The sequence below is a fragment of the Wickerhamiella sorbophila genome, assembly GCF_002251995.1.
Source record: "Wickerhamiella sorbophila strain DS02 chromosome Unknown contig1, whole genome shotgun sequence".
Lineage (NCBI taxonomy): Eukaryota > Fungi > Ascomycota > Dipodascomycetes > Dipodascales > Trichomonascaceae > Wickerhamiella > Wickerhamiella sorbophila.
The window spans coordinates 1,923,764-1,941,635 of record NW_020193984.1 but is presented as its reverse complement, the minus strand read 5'-3'; the positions used below and the strand labels follow the sequence as shown (position 1 = coordinate 1,941,635).

General features: G+C 49.3%; 13 protein-coding genes across 13 annotated transcripts; 5 read left to right on the top strand and 8 right to left on the bottom strand.

Moving 5' to 3' along the window:
• Positions 1–17: 17 nt before the first annotated feature.
• On the bottom strand, positions 18–491 carry B9G98_01198 (hypothetical protein; the record flags this gene model as incomplete). Its single annotated transcript, XM_024807756.1, has 1 exon — positions 18–491. The coding sequence occupies one exon, from the start codon at positions 489–491 to the stop codon at positions 18–20; it is 474 nt and encodes a 157-aa protein (XP_024663524.1).
• A 69-nt stretch (positions 492–560) lies between these two features.
• B9G98_01197 (5' exonuclease Apollo) lies at positions 561–2,018 on the top strand (the record flags this gene model as incomplete). Its single annotated transcript, XM_024807755.1, has 1 exon — positions 561–2,018. The coding sequence occupies one exon, from the start codon at positions 561–563 to the stop codon at positions 2,016–2,018; it is 1,458 nt and encodes a 485-aa protein (XP_024663523.1).
• Positions 2,019–2,021: 3 nt separating this feature from the next.
• Positions 2,022–3,488, bottom strand: B9G98_01196 (Transcription factor TFIIIB component B''; the record flags this gene model as incomplete). The annotated part of the gene is made up of 1 exon (XM_024807754.1): positions 2,022–3,488. The coding sequence occupies one exon, from the start codon at positions 3,486–3,488 to the stop codon at positions 2,022–2,024; it is 1,467 nt and encodes a 488-aa protein (XP_024663522.1).
• A 189-nt stretch (positions 3,489–3,677) lies between these two features.
• Positions 3,678–4,655, top strand: B9G98_01195 (hypothetical protein; the record flags this gene model as incomplete). The annotated part of the gene is made up of 1 exon (XM_024807753.1): positions 3,678–4,655. The coding sequence occupies one exon, from the start codon at positions 3,678–3,680 to the stop codon at positions 4,653–4,655; it is 978 nt and encodes a 325-aa protein (XP_024663521.1).
• Positions 4,656–4,716: 61 nt separating this feature from the next.
• Positions 4,717–5,928, bottom strand: B9G98_01194 (Origin recognition complex subunit 2; the record flags this gene model as incomplete). The annotated part of the gene is made up of 1 exon (XM_024807752.1): positions 4,717–5,928. The coding sequence occupies one exon, from the start codon at positions 5,926–5,928 to the stop codon at positions 4,717–4,719; it is 1,212 nt and encodes a 403-aa protein (XP_024663520.1).
• A 61-nt stretch (positions 5,929–5,989) lies between these two features.
• On the top strand, positions 5,990–6,295 carry B9G98_01193 (DNA-directed RNA polymerase III subunit RPC10; the record flags this gene model as incomplete). The annotated part of the gene is made up of 1 exon (XM_024807751.1): positions 5,990–6,295. The coding sequence occupies one exon, from the start codon at positions 5,990–5,992 to the stop codon at positions 6,293–6,295; it is 306 nt and encodes a 101-aa protein (XP_024663519.1).
• Positions 6,296–6,307: 12 nt separating this feature from the next.
• Positions 6,308–7,522, bottom strand: B9G98_01192 (UV radiation resistance associated protein; the record flags this gene model as incomplete). Its single annotated transcript, XM_024807750.1, has 1 exon — positions 6,308–7,522. One exon carries the CDS (start codon positions 7,520–7,522, stop codon positions 6,308–6,310), a length of 1,215 nt encoding a protein of 404 aa, XP_024663518.1.
• A 79-nt stretch (positions 7,523–7,601) lies between these two features.
• Positions 7,602–7,982, bottom strand: B9G98_01191 (Fatty acid-binding protein; the record flags this gene model as incomplete). The annotated part of the gene is made up of 1 exon (XM_024807749.1): positions 7,602–7,982. One exon carries the CDS (start codon positions 7,980–7,982, stop codon positions 7,602–7,604), a length of 381 nt encoding a protein of 126 aa, XP_024663517.1.
• A 411-nt stretch (positions 7,983–8,393) lies between these two features.
• On the bottom strand, positions 8,394–11,921 carry B9G98_01190 (Structural maintenance of chromosomes protein 1; the record flags this gene model as incomplete). Its single annotated transcript, XM_024807748.1, has 1 exon — positions 8,394–11,921. The coding sequence occupies one exon, from the start codon at positions 11,919–11,921 to the stop codon at positions 8,394–8,396; it is 3,528 nt and encodes a 1,175-aa protein (XP_024663516.1).
• A 225-nt stretch (positions 11,922–12,146) lies between these two features.
• On the top strand, positions 12,147–13,277 carry B9G98_01189 (Leucine aminopeptidase 1; the record flags this gene model as incomplete). Its single annotated transcript, XM_024807747.1, has 1 exon — positions 12,147–13,277. One exon carries the CDS (start codon positions 12,147–12,149, stop codon positions 13,275–13,277), a length of 1,131 nt encoding a protein of 376 aa, XP_024663515.1.
• Positions 13,278–14,002: 725 nt separating this feature from the next.
• On the bottom strand, positions 14,003–14,641 carry B9G98_01188 (E3 ubiquitin-protein ligase PIB1; the record flags this gene model as incomplete). The annotated part of the gene is made up of 1 exon (XM_024807746.1): positions 14,003–14,641. One exon carries the CDS (start codon positions 14,639–14,641, stop codon positions 14,003–14,005), a length of 639 nt encoding a protein of 212 aa, XP_024663514.1.
• A 255-nt stretch (positions 14,642–14,896) lies between these two features.
• B9G98_01187 (Sodium/potassium/calcium exchanger 6, mitochondrial) lies at positions 14,897–16,553 on the top strand (the record flags this gene model as incomplete). Its single annotated transcript, XM_024807745.1, has 2 exons — positions 14,897–16,440; positions 16,481–16,553. 2 exons carry the CDS (start codon positions 14,897–14,899, stop codon positions 16,551–16,553), a joined length of 1,617 nt encoding a protein of 538 aa, XP_024663513.1.
• Positions 16,554–16,582: 29 nt separating this feature from the next.
• On the bottom strand, positions 16,583–17,851 carry B9G98_01186 (Pre-mRNA-processing factor 39; the record flags this gene model as incomplete). Its single annotated transcript, XM_024807744.1, has 1 exon — positions 16,583–17,851. The coding sequence occupies one exon, from the start codon at positions 17,849–17,851 to the stop codon at positions 16,583–16,585; it is 1,269 nt and encodes a 422-aa protein (XP_024663512.1).
• Positions 17,852–17,872: the final 21 nt, after the last annotated feature.

Here is a 17,872-nt window from a genome sequence, read left to right as displayed (position 1 = left end):
TAGGAAGTCAGACGCCCTTATATAACCGAGTCGTCGATAAGAGCGAGCCTCAGGCCCTTCCAGGCGACCTCCAGATCGCGGAGCGGAGGTGTTAGGGACCTGAACGCAAGCTCGAGCACCAGGCAGTCTTCGCGAACAATCTGTATCACCGGTAGTACCTGTAGTCCGATAAATACCTCGTTAATCAAAATATCCAAAATGTCATGGTAAGGAATAAATACACAAGAGTCGCTCAGGCCCTTGACATGGCCCGCACTGTTGATCTGTAGTCCCATGCCTTTGATTGCCATTATGCTTTCTTGTTTCACGGGCCGCAACAGCGCTGTAGCGCCCAAACAGGCCCCGGCGCCGACGGTGCCCCATCCCCAGCTAGACCCGACCAATATAGTGGCAGATATGCAAACCAGTGCGCCCTGTGCCATTACAATCAGCAAATTAGTCGGCCCGTCCACTGCATACCTCGCCAGACCATGCTGTATGGTCGAGTACATGGTGTGAGGCTTGATTAACTTGCTAAGGTAAGACCTGGAACTGTGTCGTCCACCAAGCATCTTTTTGTCATGCAAATCGACGAATTTCCGGGACTGCAGGTTGATGATTTCAGGATCCGAGAAACCCAGCCACAGCTCTCGTTATGCCTGCTAACTCATATGCATTCTGATCATCTATCTGGTCTGGAACGCCTGTCTTACCACAGCCCTCCAGTGTACTGTTCGGCGGCGACCAGAGCTATGGTGCTGAATTTACGGCACAATAACGGCGATGGTCCTCTCAAGTATCATCATCTGCGCAAAGAGGGCGGGGGCATCGAGATTTTGCAGGCCTTGGATGTCGGAATTCCCCATCAATTGACTTGCCAGTCAAGAACCGTCCAGGTCACTCTGATTCCAACCGTGCATTGTCCTGGAGCGACCATGTTTCTTGTAGATGACGGAAATACGGCAATTCTGTTCACAGGTGATATCAGATGTGAGGCCTGGCACGTTAATGCCCTTTCTCATCATCCTGCGCTACTGCCTTTTACGCTAGGGCAAGCTATTTCGCTTTACGTTGATAACACGTTTGAACAGCACGACAATCCGGATCAGCACTACGACGAGAACAGTGTAGGTGTTGCAGAGTTACTAGCCACAATCGATTCTGACAATACAAAGTACCCGGATAACATCCATTTCGCCTTGGTAGCCTCGTCCACCGGCTATGAAGAGGCACTTATTGCTCTGGCGTTGCGATTCCAAACCAAAATCCATCTTGACAGTTATTATTACCATTGTTACATGGCTGCTGCTGATACCTGCCCTTTGGCACGTCAGATAATCGGCTTGAGCACTATAAATCCAGCGTCCGCCCGTGTCCACTGGTGTCGCAAAGGCCATTGTGAGAACCGTGACGGCCCCCTGACAATTTATTTATCTCCTCGTGTCACCATGAGTCAAAGCGATATCGATGAGCGCAACCGAAAACTAGATATTCGTGACTTTCCCGGTGGCACCTACAACGAACAGACCTTGTTTGTACATACCGAAAGTGCCATCAGATACGTACTATCTCAAGATGGCCACACACTTTTGCCTGGTCATATTTATTTCAAATTCTCCCGTCATGCTTCCCTGCCGGAGCTAGTCCATTTCAAGGCCATGTTTCCTGCCTGCACAGTAAAATCCCTGGCAGGTGAACCAATCCCCCAGCTGGATCCTGACGCTGTGGTGCAGTTAAAGATATACAGAAAGAAAGCATGGTCAACTCCTGTGACGGCCGTGAAACGGAAAATGTCAGTCCACTCAAGCACCGAGAGTAACGGAGACATATTGGATTTTTTGCACCAGCAGGCTCAGGAAAGCTCTCTATCCACACCTCCAGCAAGTCCACGAAAGGACTCAGTGCGCACTGCCGAACCTTCTATTGAAAGCACCAGTAACGAGTCCAAGGTGCTGGAGGAAACTCTCCGCAACAACTTGGACGAATGGTTCAACTTAAAATTTGATTGGAAAAACTCTCCCATCTACGGATATAAATAAATATTAACGCTCTCGCTTTATTCCACGAGGCCGCACCGGGTTGGATGCCATTTGTTTCTGTGCATCCTCTGCCTTGGCTTGCAACTTCATGTCTTCCTTGACCTTGAGCTGCTCATTGTGCTGAGCTCTGACCCGTTCCAAGTCCTGCTCGAGATCCTCAAGCTTGACGATCTCGGTACCGCTGATCTTGGCATAATCGGTAATATTGACCTTGCGGCGATGCACAAGATACAGTTGGACTTTGGTTGGGTTGCGTTTCTCTTCGTACTTGAACTTGGTCTTGATTTGGTGTCGTGATCGTGTAGGGAGCATGTGCGAGATCAGATTGAAATCAGTACCCCAGACAGAGAGGGCTTGGTAAAATTGAAGTGTTTCGGCTTCGGTCCATCGCTCTTGGCGTTCTTTGGTACTGAAACTGTAGCTGTTGATAATCGTGGAATACCGGTCGATTTCACGAGTGAAGACTGGCGTGTCCTCGGCCTTGTTATTAGCATGTCTATCAAGATGCTGGGATTCCTGATCAAGCAAAATTCTGCCGTCTTTGCTCTTCTGAAGCTGAACGGTTTGACGCTGCGCAGGTTCAGAGTCAATGGCCTGTAGTCGAGCTTGCGATTCTTCCCTGGAGCTTCCAAATCTCTCTTGTCGCTCTTCCATATATTCTCGATAAATGCCTTCTAGTTCTTTACGCAGTTCGGGCTTCTTAGGGTCGTATTGACCCCTCATCATCTGCTTGGCCCTGAGAACTCGCGCTCTCTTGCGTTTCCGGCTGATTCTCGCGTCTTCAAAATGATCATAGTCCTCGTTTTGTTGACCTATTGGAATATCCTGGCATAAATTTGCCATGGTAAACGTATGAGGGTTGATGGCTTTATTCTCTAAAGCACCGTCGGCAGCCGCAAACCCACGACCAACTCTGGGTAAATCTTCTGGCTCAATAATTTCCCGCCCCTGATCATCAAACTTTTTCTCGCGTACAAAAGCCTTTTTGGGCTTGGAAACTGGCTCCACGGCCGGTGGCGGGGCAACTTGGGAGCTAGGAGGAGTAGCCTTTTCCGAGGGCGCTACAATGGGTGCAAAGGTTGTGGAACGAGTTGAATTCAATCTTCGTTGTCTGTTCAAAGGCTCTGAAATAGTGGTGAGACGCAAGGGCTGTGGAGAAGCTACAGAGGAGGCACGCGCAGTCACCGAACGCGACGGGGCTTCCATGGACCCAGAGGGCGGTTTGGGAGCCGACGATGGAGGTGTGGCTAGCGCAGACTGAGCAGCAAGTTCCGAGTCATCGATTGCAGACTCTTCAATGTCGACTTTAGCGTCCAAGACGGGCCTGCGATTTGCCTCTGAGTCCTGGCTGGGCACACTGAACGATGCACGGATAGTGGAAGTTCGGCGCGACCGCTGGTTCCTCCCTGGGCCCCGATTGCCCACTTTGGGAGCAAAACGAGTCGATGATTTATTAACTACCGAACTCATTGTGCCAAAAATTTAAAGTTGATGAAATGGAACAGTATTAGGTAACCAAAAATATTTTGACAGTTTTTTTTTATTTATTTCTTTGGACTGTGGGGTTTTTTGGACAAAAAAACTCAAGAAAATCGACGGAAACGTTTCAAGTGTAGTCAAGTGAAAAAAAAAGCAGGTTATTTTGTGCTTCTTGACTCGATGGTGATTGCCAAGGCGTCGTCTAGTTTCGGCAATGAGTATGTATCTCACGTTGCTACGGTGGAAAATGCAATTGTAGTAGGCCTCACTGATGGATCCGTCCACGCTCTTGATTTTGACTTGGAAACTGCGAAGGCTTTGTTCAAGGGGGACTCTCAGGTGACTGGCCTTGGAGTCCACGACTCGAATGTTGTCTCAGTCGGAAATGCCAAGGGCCAAATAGCAGTGATTGATTTAAGAACAGGGAAAACGCAAGTAAGAGTTGATTTCAAAGCACCTCTGGCCTGTTTGGCTGGTCGACAGAACGAATTGGCCTTTGGAACAGAGCTGTTCCAACACGATGCCACTGTCGCACTATACGATCTCCGAACCCCTGGTTCTCCATTCAGAAAATACACCGATAGTCACAATGATGATGTTACAGACGTCAGATTCCATCCAACGCATAAAAACATGTTACTGTCGGGCTCTACTGACGGGATCATCAACATTTTCAACACAGACATTGTTGACGAAGACGATGCCGTTTATCAAACAATAAACCACGAGTCGTCTATTCATCGAACAGGAATTCTATCCGAAAACCGTGTCTTTGCTCTCAGTCACATGGAAACTATGTCTATTTATCAGGTAGCCAACCCCGATGAGAACATCGAGGAGCCAGCACCAAACAACTTTGGTGATTTACGCGAGAAATGGCAATGCCAGTACGTTGCAGATTATGCCGATGGATACTTTTTAGTGGGGACTAACGCGGAATCTAAATTGAAGCTTGTTCCGTTTGCTAATGAGGCTGCAGGTACACCTATCAATCTCGAAGGAGCACACGGTGAAGAAGTGGTTAGAGGATTCTCATTCCACAAGAATGCTGTTTATACTGGCGGCGAAGACGGATTGGTAAAGGTCTGGACGCTTGAAAACCCCGAAAAGAGAAGAGGGCCACTGCCAAAGACTCACCTCCATAAGAAACCGTATTAAAAATGTAACAATTAGTGTGCTATAACCCTTATGGATTAATTTCGCATGCTCATGCGTAGGTCTAAGTATCGCTAACCAAATGCTCCAAATCGTCCAGCGTATATGGAACAAACACGACCTCTTTGCCAGACTTATTTTTGGCTCTGACTGCCATTTTGTGTTCTAGGAACTCAGACAACATTACCTTGAAGTTCTGTTCATTCGATACAATAAAGCTCTCCACACACAACTGGTAAAAGCTCTGTAGATCGACTCCATGAAATACCGTTCCAATAGTATTCTGACCGCAATTCTGTTCGCACATGCGCTCGTATTGTTGCATAATAAGTGATTGATAGAGACTGCGGGCATTTTGAGTCAACGACGAAAGCACGTATTTGACGGAATTGGCTCCAACGGCCGCTCTGCTCTTTCCAAGGCTCAGAAGATCCATATAAGCGGTCTCTGTGCGATAGAGTTTGTAGTTGGTGACATTATGCCAGACAAAGTTCAACTGACTGACTTGCTCGGCCGTCCATAACGCTGGAGCATTGAAATGGTCGACGGAAGCCACCAAAGAAACGGACGAAGACGCCACAATACGGCACAAAAACTCTCGTGATTTAGCATCTCGCAGAGCTTGACCATCGATGTTGTGAATGACCAGTACCAGACTGATTTTATTTTGTTCCAAGTATTCGGTTAGAAGAATGACGCGTTCAGAGGGTTGTCTGAGCCATTCCGAAGAAACCTCTTCGGGAACAACACACGAAACGCACGTGTTGATGATCTCCTTCAAACTCAAGGCTGTATTGTACCCGTTAGCCACTACTACGGCGGCTTCTGGGTCCCAGAATTTCACAAAATCCGTAATGAGCTCACGCTTAGAGCCAATTCCATAGAATAACAGATTGAATCCTTGCTCAATCTCCAAAGCCCATTGATTGAAATAGGAAGAGTACTTTTGCGACAGCGTCTGCTGGATGTGCTCCAACCCGCGGGGCTGCACCTGGTTTAACTCAACAAGAGCTGCATGGTCGATCGGAGGGGCCCGTGAGAATGGCGTTGTCGAGATCTTTTCGCGCTGCTTGTGCTGATCGAAATAGCCCTCGTACCCGTCCAGAAACAGGGCAGTCTGCTGAACCACTTTGTCCTGTGGTTTATCCTTGATCTCGGTGTTTTCAATAGCCACGGACTTGAGAATATCGCGGTTTAGCTCCAGATTGTTGTCAATCTCCTCCTGGGCATCAAAATCAGGGTTGTCCAGCTCATCTTTCAATGCCTGGCGGCTCATAGTCAACCCCGGCTGACCAAGATTTTTTTTAATGATCACATTTTGTCCGAATTGTTCAAATATGCTGCAAATAGCCCAGGGAGCCGAGGGCAACAAGTTCGAGTGCAAAACATGCCCGTATCAGTTCCCCATTGTGGGCGACATGAAGGTGTACGATCGCAAGTATATGGAGCGAAAGCAGGTTGATGATATGCTTGGCGGAGAAGGAGCGTGGGATAATGTAGATCAAACGGCCATTTTGTGTCCCACGACCAACTGCGGTGGTGAAAAGGCGTATTTCTACCAGTTACAGATCCGCAGTGCCGACGAGCCTATGACGACGTTCTATAAATGCACAGCGTGCGGGCATCAATGGAGGGAAAATTAAATATTTATACAGCTACGAGCAAACAAGCATAAGATTTTTGAGGTTGGCCAGCGTCTGTTTGAGGTCGGCGACCGCGAGATTCTGAGATAACATGAGTTGCTCAATATTTTTGTGCAAGAGGTACAGGCCGTATTCGACGCGGTAAAGCAAAGCGCCCTTGGTCCATAACGGGAACGTCCGCGAGCCTTGCAATTTCGATACGGTATCAATAATATAAGATTGTGAGCCATAAGGTCTAATTGGGTAGGGCAGCGCGACGTCAAGGTACCGGCTGAGAAGCACGACGAGCTGGGCTATGAGGCCGAGCACGGCGCCGACTTGGACTGGATCATAATGATTAATAGAAAACACACTTGGCATAGGTAGTCCGCATATAGTAAAATGGAATGTTCTGTCAATTGGATCGATGGGGAAGATTTCCATGAGCCCTCTGATCAGACGTCGACGTTCAACAACCATAGCATTTTCCTCGTTGTCCAGCTCTTCTGTGGATTCCTTTTGGGGTTCGAGAGCCGGCCAGTACTTTTGCCAGTCGTTGAGATGGTTTGCAATCGACTTTGAGCTTGTAATGTACCGGGTTGCCTCTGCCCGTAGTCGAGCGGTTATTTGGCTAGTTTGATCGACAGCTGCCTTTGTCAATTTGATGTTTCGGCGTAAATTGTCGGCGTACGCGACGTCCTTGACAGTCGACGACGGCAGCCGGCTCTCAATTTCAGCTATCAGCTCGGATTCAGATCGCCACGAGTCTTCCAAACACGTCTGTAGGGTGTGCAGCTTTACAAGTTTATCGTAGGTCAAAGAAGACACAGGCCGGAGCGCCTCTGGGGCCGTGAATCCATTCGCCTTGCGATGCTTTTTCGACGGCTTTTTCTGCCCCGGCACCCACATCCAATGCTGCTTGACTGTAAACACTACAATGGGGCCCTTGGTCGAACCAAAGTCCTTGTCGAGCACCCAAGGCTCTGAATTTTCCAAATAAAGCTCGGTTTCGTGGAGCAGGCACCATTGGCCGTCAACGAGCTCAAATACGCGTACGGCGAGGTGGTCTGCTCCACCCGCCCGACCCAATCGGGCCAGATCCACCCCCCGAAACTCGGCGTCCGGCATCTCTACCGGCTCACTCACGTACACCGGTTGTTTCTGGGTGTCCGCGTACACCACCAACCGCACTGGGCGGTCCGTCCGGCAGCGCTGAACCCCCCAGCCAGTGATATGGCGAAGATTCATGTAAGCTGGAGGAAACCAGGCCCGCGATGGAGCGGGATAGTTATGGCAAAAAAATAATCTAAATTGAATTACAAAATGCTTAGAGCTTGGCCTCAGTGCGGGCAGCCTTGAGAACGGGCTCAAGGGCAGCAGCCTTCATAACGTTGCCCTTGACCTTGAGCTTGCCAGACATGAAAAGCTTCTGGGGGTTAGCCTTGCCCTCGAAAAGCTGGTGCATGTCGGCGTCGCCAATGATAAGAGTGATGTCGGCCTTGCTGGGGGCCTTGCCCTTGCCAACCTCACCCTTGTTCTTGGCATCAAGGTACCAGGAAGCGGTCTTACCATCCTTGTTCTTGATGTCGAACTGAACCAGGACGTTGGCCTGCTTGATGTACTTCTGCTTGAGAGCAGCGTCCTCCATGCCCTTAGCAAGGACGTCGAAAGCGGCAGAAGAAGGGAAAGCGGGATCAGAAAGGGTCATTTTTTGGGTTGGTTAAAGATGGTGATGGGGCGCAACTTATCGCTTATATACCTGCCACCCAGGGTTCTGGGCTGTGGGGTATGCATACGGCCGAGGAGAGTGTCATGTGCCGGACGGAACATCATTTCCCCGAATACGGCATTTTAGGGCCATATTCCGCGCAGCATTACGGTCTATAGGCTCACTTCTCTGCGTGCTCAATATACAGCCTGCAAACCGACGCCAAAGGCTATTTTTCGCCGCTGTCTTCTAGGCGCAGACCCCACCATGACCGCTTTAGGTCACGACGGCAACCCTCGCGCCCTGATGGAGCCCTTACCCTCGGCGTACCTGTCCCCCGGGATTCTACCGGTGAGTCCGGAGAGCTAGATTAGAGTTGATAGTTGGCGGATATCTCCTAGTATTAAATATTTATTCATTGCCCATGACGGCGTCGTCATCCATCCTGTAGCTGAGCACCTGCGAGCGGTACTCGTTGGGGTCCTTGTAGATACCAATTAGCGAGTTAGCCTGCGAATACAGCTGCAACTTGAAGGAAATGACAATAAACTGAAAGTCCGGACCGGCATGCCGCTCAAGGTACTGGCCCAGCAACGCCACGTTCACATAGTCGAGCGCACTGTCCACCTCGTCCAGCACGAAGAACGGAGCAGGCTGGAAGCTGTGGATGGCGAAAAGCAATGCCAGGGCGGCCACTGTACGCTCTCCACCGCTCAATTGAGACAGTTCGCAGAACCGCTTGGACGGCGGCATGATCGTATACTCCACTCCTTCCAGGTACGGCTCATCCTCGTTAATGATAACCAAATTAGCTGTTCCTCCCATTGGCTGGTGCCTAGACCGGGTCAATTCCTGGTAAACATCGTTGATGTTTGATTTGATGTGATCGAATGCTTCGCAGAACGTGCTGCGTCGCTGCTCCTTGATTTGGTCAAACTCTTTACTGGCAACTTCGCTGGCTTTACGTTTGGCTACCAAATCATCGCTTGCAATCTCCAGTTGTTCTTTCGCCCGCTCAAGATACTCTAATGCATTGGTGTTGATGACCATAGACTCGAGCCGGTTCTTGATCTCCCGGCTCTCGGAATCCAAAGTGACCATTGCCGCTTCGAGTTCCAGAACACTTTCTTGCGGTTCTTTAGCTTGCTTCCTCAGATCAGCAGACACCTCAATTCCATCAAACTGCGCATCACGTAGAATGGCTTTGCGTTTCTCCTCGAGCAGGTTTTGCGTCTCTTCATATTCCTCGTACTTGGAGGTTTCGTCTTGGAATGCCTCATTCAGCTCGTCCTTCTGCGCCTCCAGAGCAACCAAATCCTCGCTCAGCTTTTCGGCCTTCGCCGTAGCTTCGTCAATGGACTGCTTTAGCTCTTCGTATTGCTCTAGCGCTTCATTGCGTTCCCGTTGAACGTCGGCCAACCGTTCGTTAAGAGACGCCAGGAACTCCCGGAACTCAGTATAACGCTTTTTGTGATCATTGACTCGAGCCTCAGAAGCTTCATAATGGGCTTTCGCCAGACGGTATACGTCTTCAAGCCGCATGCGTTGTTTCGCGAGCTCACGGCGTTGTCTGGTCTCGACGCCAAAGTTGCGCTCGTAGTTGTCAATGTCCACACCTGTCTTTGAGCAGAATGCTCCATAGACATTAGATTTAGCATCAAGCAACCGTGCTTTGACAGCATCCAACTGGCTACGCAGATCAGAAATAACCTGCTGCACTTCTTGCAGCTCTTCCTTCTTGGGATCAATTGATTCCCTTACAAGATGTTCGATCTCTCTTTGGAGTGATTCGAGCCGTTTAAGAGCCGTATCCAGGCTGGTTTCTTTGAATTTCACCAGCTTTGACAGCTTGTCGTAATCAGTGGCTGTAGCTTCCTCTTGGAATTGGAGGTCAGCAGCATGACTCGTTTCACTGTTGATACTCTCAACAAGCGTTTCAATCTTTCGCTGTAACGTAACTAATTGACGTTCATCATAGCGGGTGGTTTCTTTCACAATACCGCCAGTGATCGCACCGTTTGAATGTACCAATGAGCCTTCAATTGTCACCAGCCGAGACTTGACGTTTTTTTGTTTGCGCAAAGAAAGCGCGATATCAAGATCATCGCAGATCAGCGTATTACCACAAACAAATGCTACCGCAATGCGTGCCTTGTCAGAGTATTGAACTGCATCGATAGCTAGACGGGCTTTGGGATGAATCGTTCGTAACATGCGATCCACAATATTTACTTTGAGATCATCGATTGGCAAAAAGGTCATGTGGCCAAGCTCCTCCTTGTTCAGGTACTCGATGCATTTAGAAGCGGTGTCAAAGTTGTTGACAACAACACTATCAAAGTGCGCACCAAGAACACGGTCGACCGCACGGTTGAATCGCTTTTCTTTGGGCTCAACAAGATTGGACATTGTATCGACAACACCAGGAAATTTACGCTTGAGACGAGCAACCGCATCTAAGAAGTTGTTGCGGATCTTTGCGTGCTCGATACTACCATCGGATTGACGTAGATCGGAAGATGCTTTGGACAGAGCCATTTTCTGGTTCTCGATTTTACTCCGGCTCTTTTGCAAATCAACACCAATTTGCTCAAGCTCCTTCCGCTTGCTAACAAGAACTTCTTTCCGTTCTTTGATGAATGTTTCAAGCTGATTCTTTTCGATCTCAACAAGTTCATGTTCTTCTTTGAGTTTATCGACACGTAGTTGGGCCGTTGCCAAATTATCGGTCAAAATCGACTCGTCATTTTCTTTAAGGGTCAACTGGCGTTCGATCCTGCCTTCTTCTTGGCGGGCGTCATTAGTCTGGAGAAGGTACTGGGATTTCAATTGAAGAAACTCTTCCTGCTGCTCTTGAGTTAGACTGCTGATACTCTCGAGCGAAGCAAACTTTTCTTCAAGGTCTTGTTCGGCACGCTCGACGATGCGGAGATCCTTTTCGGCTTGCTTCAGCTCAGCGCCAGCCTGCTCTAATTGTTTGCTAGAGTACTCAATTTTGTTTTTCCAGGCCTCGGAATCATTATTGGCTAACTCAATTTTGCGCTTTAGGCTGTCCTGGTCAGTTGCCAAAGAGCTAATTTTGTCCTGATGCTCGCGAGACAGAGCTTCTCCTCGCACCGCCTCTCGACGAGCGATGGCATATTCGCGACTAGCTTGATCATAAGTCTTTTGGGCATTTTCAACCGCCTGCTTGGCAGCCTGTAGACCTGCCTCAATTTCCTTCCGGTTTTGTTCGGTTTCCAAAGATCTCAAGTCGTGCAATAATATCCGCTTCTCGACCAACTCAACCCTCTTTTGCTTGAGTTCTTCCTTAAGCCCATCAAATTCGGCTTTTGTCCGTTCCTGTTGCGTGTACTGCTGGATTTCAGCTTTCAGTTCCTTCCTTGCAGCAAAGGCGGCTGTAGCGGCACGTTTTGCCCGCTCCAGCTTCTTCTTGGTCCGCTCATATTCTGGTCTGCAGTTGACAGACCCCGATATGCGCTCAATCAAAGTACAAATCTCCTCGCGATTACCATTTGCCACGCGTTCAACATCATTTTGAAATACCAGAAAGTTTTTGGCGTCCACCAGAATGCTTTCTTTGGCCAGCTCATCCTTGTAATTCTGGTGGTCCATTTCTTTGCCATCGATCGCATAGAAACACTGGTTGTTGCGAATAGAGCCCTTGAATTTCACAACAGTACCGTTCTGGCGCTCGTATTCGAGTTCCACAAATGCAGTGCCCTTGCGAGCGCCCTCAGAAACAAGACTTTGTGGCTCACTGACCCGAATTAGTTCCAAATTAAGCCCCAACGCAAAAGAGATGGCGTCCATCAAGTTGGACTTTCCTGAGCCGTTTGGACCGACAATCGACGTGAAATATGCCTCTCCAATCGGAATATCGCGCTGTCCATCGTATGATTTGAAGTTATGGAGCCGGATTTTCCTGAGTCTTCCCATCGCGACGCGTGATGTAAGTAGGTAAATAAGCCAAGTAAATTAGGAGAGTTAACGGGTGAAACTCCTCAAACTTAATAAAAAGTACACACTACACGGTTTTATCTATGGCAACTGAATATCAAAGAAGGACAATCGTGCTTTGCACCATTGAATCAAATGCGAGCTACCCAGAGCTAAATGGGCAGCCTGCATAAGGCGGCATTCAGTTAATCAGCACGGCACAATATGAAGTCCGTTATCGCTTTAGCCTTTGTTTGTGGCGCCTTTGCCGGTAGCTTTGAGCCAGCTGTTGTTCAGCAGGCCATGGGCGCTTCAGAGCCCGACCGAATTCTTGAGACTGCTCCTGGTGTTCGCAAGTCCTACACTTTCAATGAGATGCTTGCCCTCAAACGAGACGGCGTCACTTTTATGGATGTGACGGACTTTCCTCTGGAGTTTGGCTCTCTGAATGTTGCTGCGGATGTCAATTATCCGAGCAAGGTCTACTACAAGGAAATGATCCAGGAATTGAGTGGCAATTTGTCCAAGGCTGAGCTCGAGAGCACCCTGACCAAATTGACCTCGTTTTACACTCGCTATTGTAAATCGGAAACCGGACTAGAGTCCAGTTTGTGGCTGCGTGATCAGGTGGCTGACATTGTATCTCAATCGGCTCGCGATGATATCGATATTGAGCTGGTGGACCACGACTGGCCGCAAAAGTCTTTGGTTGCACGCTTCCGCGGCTCCAAAACCACCGACACTGTGGTTGTGGGTGCTCACCAGGACTCAATTAACCTGCTACTGCCCAATATTTTGCCTGCTCCTGGTGCTGATGACGATGGGTCCGGAACCGTCACCACTCTCGAGGTCTTTCGGGTTCTGGCCTACAGCGGCTACGAACCCGAAAACACTGTCGAGTTCCACTGGTATAGTGCTGAGGAGGTTGGACTTTGGGGCTCTCAGGATATTTTTGAGCGCTACTCGAAAGAAGACCGAGTCGTGAAGGCTATGCTTCAGCAGGACATGACCGGCTACTCTGCGGGCAACTTTGAGTCTCTTGGCCATGACGCTCTGAGTGTTATCACTGACTTTGTTGACGAGCGCTTGACCAACTACATCAAGCTTTTGATCGACAATTATTGCGATATTCCCTATGTAGAGAGCACCTGTGGCTACGCATGCTCCGACCATGCCTCTGCGTCGAAATTCGGCTATCCTTCAGCCTTTGTGATTGAGAGTGCTCTCGATACATCTGACAAGTACATCCACTCCATCAACGACAAGATTGAGCATCTCAGTTTCGACCATATGCTTCAACATGCCAAGCTTACCTTGAGCTACGCATTTGAGCTGGGCTTTGCTTCCTTTGATTAAAAGTTTAGTCTGAAATAGTTTTAATACGGTATACATATGCGACAAAAACGTAGGGGAAAACCGATCTGGCGTAATTAAATATCTTAGTGCTTAAGAGGTTCCTGCTGGGTGGGTAGCATGTTGTAGCGCTTTTTCAGGGTGACACGCTGACGGGAGTACTTGTCGTCGGGCGAGAAGCGGGCAGGGTGGGCAGACTTTGTGATTTCACCAGTGCTGGTCTCTTTGTTCAGGGTGTAAACCCGCTTTCCATCGGCGTCCAAAGTGTACATCAAATGCATTGTGAAAAAAATTTGCTGACTAGTCGGATCTAGAGATATTTAGACAGCTCTGTAGGGTGAGGTGGGAGAAGATAGAGGAAATTAGATAGACTAGGACCCGTTTGCAGGGTAAATTTTGAGGTCAGAGCAGATGTGTGGCGAGCTGCTGCCTCCGCGTTCAGGCCGATAGATTTGGGAATTCCACTTTGTGGTGTTTCCTCTGTCCTCAATGCAAGATCCGAACGAATACACACATCTTGTTTTAACTGCGAGAATTGCCACAAACTTTCGGCGATTGATCGAAAATATCAACGAGCTGTCGCGCCGATTGAGCGAGATCAACGAGGAGAGCGCCGACTTGAGGCAGCTCACAGAATACTGGCAGCAATATCTTGAAAACACACAGCTCGTATTACAAAAACTCTACGAATGAATACTGGTACAAAATAAATAATAAAAACCCTTGGTTCATTGGCTATGCACAGGACACTTTCCTGCGCCTTTTCGGGCAAACCAAGATAAGATGCACTTTTCGTGGAATACACACAAACATTCTAATCGTCCGACCATGGCATTTGCTTCAAAATCCTCAAAGCATACCGTGCACTCCCCCAGAGCACCTGCCTCTTTAGGGTTGAGCCGGTAAATGATCATGCGGTTGTGGTTGCCATTGTTTCCCGGAGACCCCGCTTGCCCCCGCAAACACGCATCCACATGCGCTTCCTGCTGCGTTTCGCTCATGTTTATTAGTAGCTTGTCGCAAACCGGACATCGGGTGAGCCCCTCGTCGATGCGGCTCACATGCTGGACCATCAGCTCACGAGTAGGTAGAGATTCAGGAAGCGCCCGTTGAATTAGCGCCAGCTCCTCCACACATTCATCGCACGTTCTGTGTGGGACATGCGGGCTCTCCAAATAGACCTGTTGAGGAGGACAGACGACGTAGGTGGTGGCGAGATAGGTGGTTTCGGTAGAAGAACAGGACCCACAAACAACACGCCCGCACTTGCGGCAATGATGTCTACGGAAGAATAGGGTGAAATTGCGATGGCAAATGGGACATTCAGCCGCCTCTTCATCACCCTGCCATACCGGCACTTGACTCATGGTATAATTTAAAACCACTCTAATCGGGAGGTGATAATAAACGATAGGGTCAGGGTAGGGGGAGGGAACCTTGGCCCAGGCCGCCCTGGTTCCTAACATAGTGGGAGATGACTTTCGGAGAAGCTTGGGATAGGGTAGGGGGTAGGCATGAAGGAATCATTGAGTTCGTTCTTGCTTAATAGTGGGCTCAGCATATTGCATAAAAGTCCTGCACCAAGTCAAACCGCTTACTTCTCACGCCGCCCCAGAAGCAAGATGCTGCAATGCTATCAAAATTGGAGCCATACCTTTTCTGAGTGGGCTGGCGACTATTCTGAATGGTTGAGCATATCGGGACATGTCGCGTTATTGACTTTTCTTTTCGGGACCATATCAGTCGCAGCATATGACTTTATGTGCCCAAACCTTCGGACATTGTCTTCACGGTCAGGACTTTCAGCAAACATTGTGGGTGTGGTATTTGTGGCATTTGGAAACAGCTCGGTAGATATATTCGGTGCTATTGCTGCCCTTTCAGTCGGTGCCAATGCCTTGGCCATAGGCGAACTCATAGGCGCTGCATTATTTATTACAACCGTCGTGGTCGGATCGATGGCGTTATTTGGGCCCTTTGAGGTCGAGAGTCGCTTTTTCAAGCGTGACAGCAGGTTTCTATTATTGGCAAGTGTGGTGGTGATGTATATTGTTTACGACGGCATTATCACTCTTGTCGAGGTTTTCAGTCTGCTGGCGCTATATGCGGTTTACGCAATTGTTATCGCAATGGATCATTTCGATAATACCAAAAATCAGGAGGACCTCTATGCCGATGTTGCAAGAAATATCGGCATCTATCACTATGAATCACAAAATGACGGCAGCATCCCCCCCTCACCCTTGCCGCCCAGGGGCTCGCTGCTGGGTGCACATCAGTTCCATGATGCTGTCAACGATGGGCTTTCGCCAATAAGTTCAAGGTCTCGATCTCCCAGACAGGACTCTTTGGCTCTGCAGGTTCCTTTAGATGTTCCAACCCCGACTTCACCCAAGGGACAGAGCAAGAACGTCCTGCCACCGTGCGACCTTTTACAAGATTTGGAAGGATCAGAGCGGCCACTTCTTCCTTCTCTTACAATTGAACCACCAGGCGAAGAAATTGATCAAGTACCCCGTGTACATGAGGATGACCCACCCCAGCCTTCCACTATGCACTTTATTTTTCTGCATCTTTTCCCATTGTTTGAAGATATCTCGGAAAAACACTGGCTTGCCCGCATACATGGATTCATTCTTTTGCTACCCATTTTTTGTTTGGCCGCCAGTGTTCCTGTTGTTGGCGAGCGGGAGGTCCCGAATGCCGCCCTCATCATTCTAGCCATGGGCTGCCCCGCAGCACTCTGGTTGCTGTTGGACAACTTTTATTTATCATTGATTACCAGTATCTTGGTAGTTGTGGCACTTTATATTGGCTGGTTGCGTCCACAGAGTTTAGCTATGACGTTGCTTGGATTTGTGATGTCGGTGGTGTGGGTGGTCAACTTGGCTCAGCTCGTGATCAATGAGCTACAAATCGTCGGAAAATCTCTAGGCATTTCCGAGACTTTTATGGGGCTTACGGTATTTGCTATTGGAGACTCTCTGGGCGACTTGGTTACAAACATTTCCATTGCCCAGCTGGGCATGTCGACCATGGCTGTTTCAGCCTGCTTTGCAAGCCCTTTCATGACCATGCTTATTGGCATAGGTCTGGGGTCTCTTGTGCATATGGTTATGACAAGACGGACCGTTGTTGAAATGCCCGTTGATCCACAGATTTTTGTGTCTGGCCCTCTGTTGATTGCTGTTCTGGTTGCTCTGCAGTTCGCCGTCAAATACAATAACTGGCATCTCACACCACTCATCGGCAGAATCCTCATCGGTTTGTGGGTACTGAGCGTGGTTGTAAACATTTTTATCGGCTAGTTACACGAGTGCAGACCTATGGACCATTCGATCGACCCCAACGTACTTTACAACATTGGTCCGGGCCAGAAGAGCGAGGTACTCGTTTGTGATAGACCCTTCGGGTGCCCGCAAATAAATATCTTCTCCGCAGTCGGGACGAGCAGCCAAATATGCTCGCCAGTACTCTGCATTGTCCGGTAAAGGGTGTGCCTCGAACGCGTTTTTATCATATTTCACAAGCTCCCGCAGCAAATCGACCTTGTCGGCTGGTGAAGAAGTTGACTCGAGAGCCGACTCTAAGATGGATCGGGGGTCTCCCGAAGTTCTTGATGCATACTGACTGGCCTGAACCGCGCCGCGGGAGCCAAGTTTTTCGTATATTGCCGTCGGATTCTCACCAGTGTGTTCCAGCCACAGGGCATGGTAGAGTCTGACCTGAACCAGATCAGCAGACAACTGGCGGTCGGCGGTTTCAAACGCCGGGATTGGCGACTGGCGCTTTGCAATCAGCCAGCGAATGTAGCGCAGCCACAGACTTTCGTCCAAGGCACCGCAAATCAGCAGTCTGCGGAACAGCTGGTGCTTGAAGCCCTCGTTCTCGATTTGAGAGTCCAAGTAGTGGATCCAAACCGCCCGCTCCTGTTGCTTCAGCGGCTTGGGGTGGAAAAACGTCGGGCGGTGCAGCTGGCACTCGTACTTCCAGGCCTGGGCCACTCGTTCCTGTTGCTCATAATATTTACCCATGAGACCATCGTCTCGAATCATTGCAAAGTATTTAGCAAATTGATGCAGTGTTTTAGTTAAAATCAGCAGCAACAGCTCGCTCTTGCGAGCGTGGAAATTCCGCAGCGTCAGATACTCAAGGTATACGTCGTAGACGACATGGGAATAAAAGTCGTCGCCCACGAACGCGACGGCGCGCTCGAACTCGCGGTCAATTGAATCAGTATCATGCCACACCAGGACGATGAACTCGAGGTACGCAGCCCACAGATCAGGTGCGTAGGGCAGCTCGACGAGGGCCCGGTTGTAGACATCAATTACACCCTGGGTGTTGCCCAGCTTGAACTCGCACCGAGCATAGTGAATCCAGTAGCCCGCGAACCACGGGTATACCGACAAAAACGTATTAAAGGTGCTCCGGAACTGGGCCCTGGCCGCTTCAGACCAGCCCTTGCGCAGCCCGCCCTCTTTCTGCTGCACACTCTTTAATATGCCCAGCCAGCGACCGTATATGCTGCCCCTCTCACCTGCAGCCCCTATCCCCAGGTCAGCCAATGAGTCCATAAAAAAAAGCCTCTGCGGTTA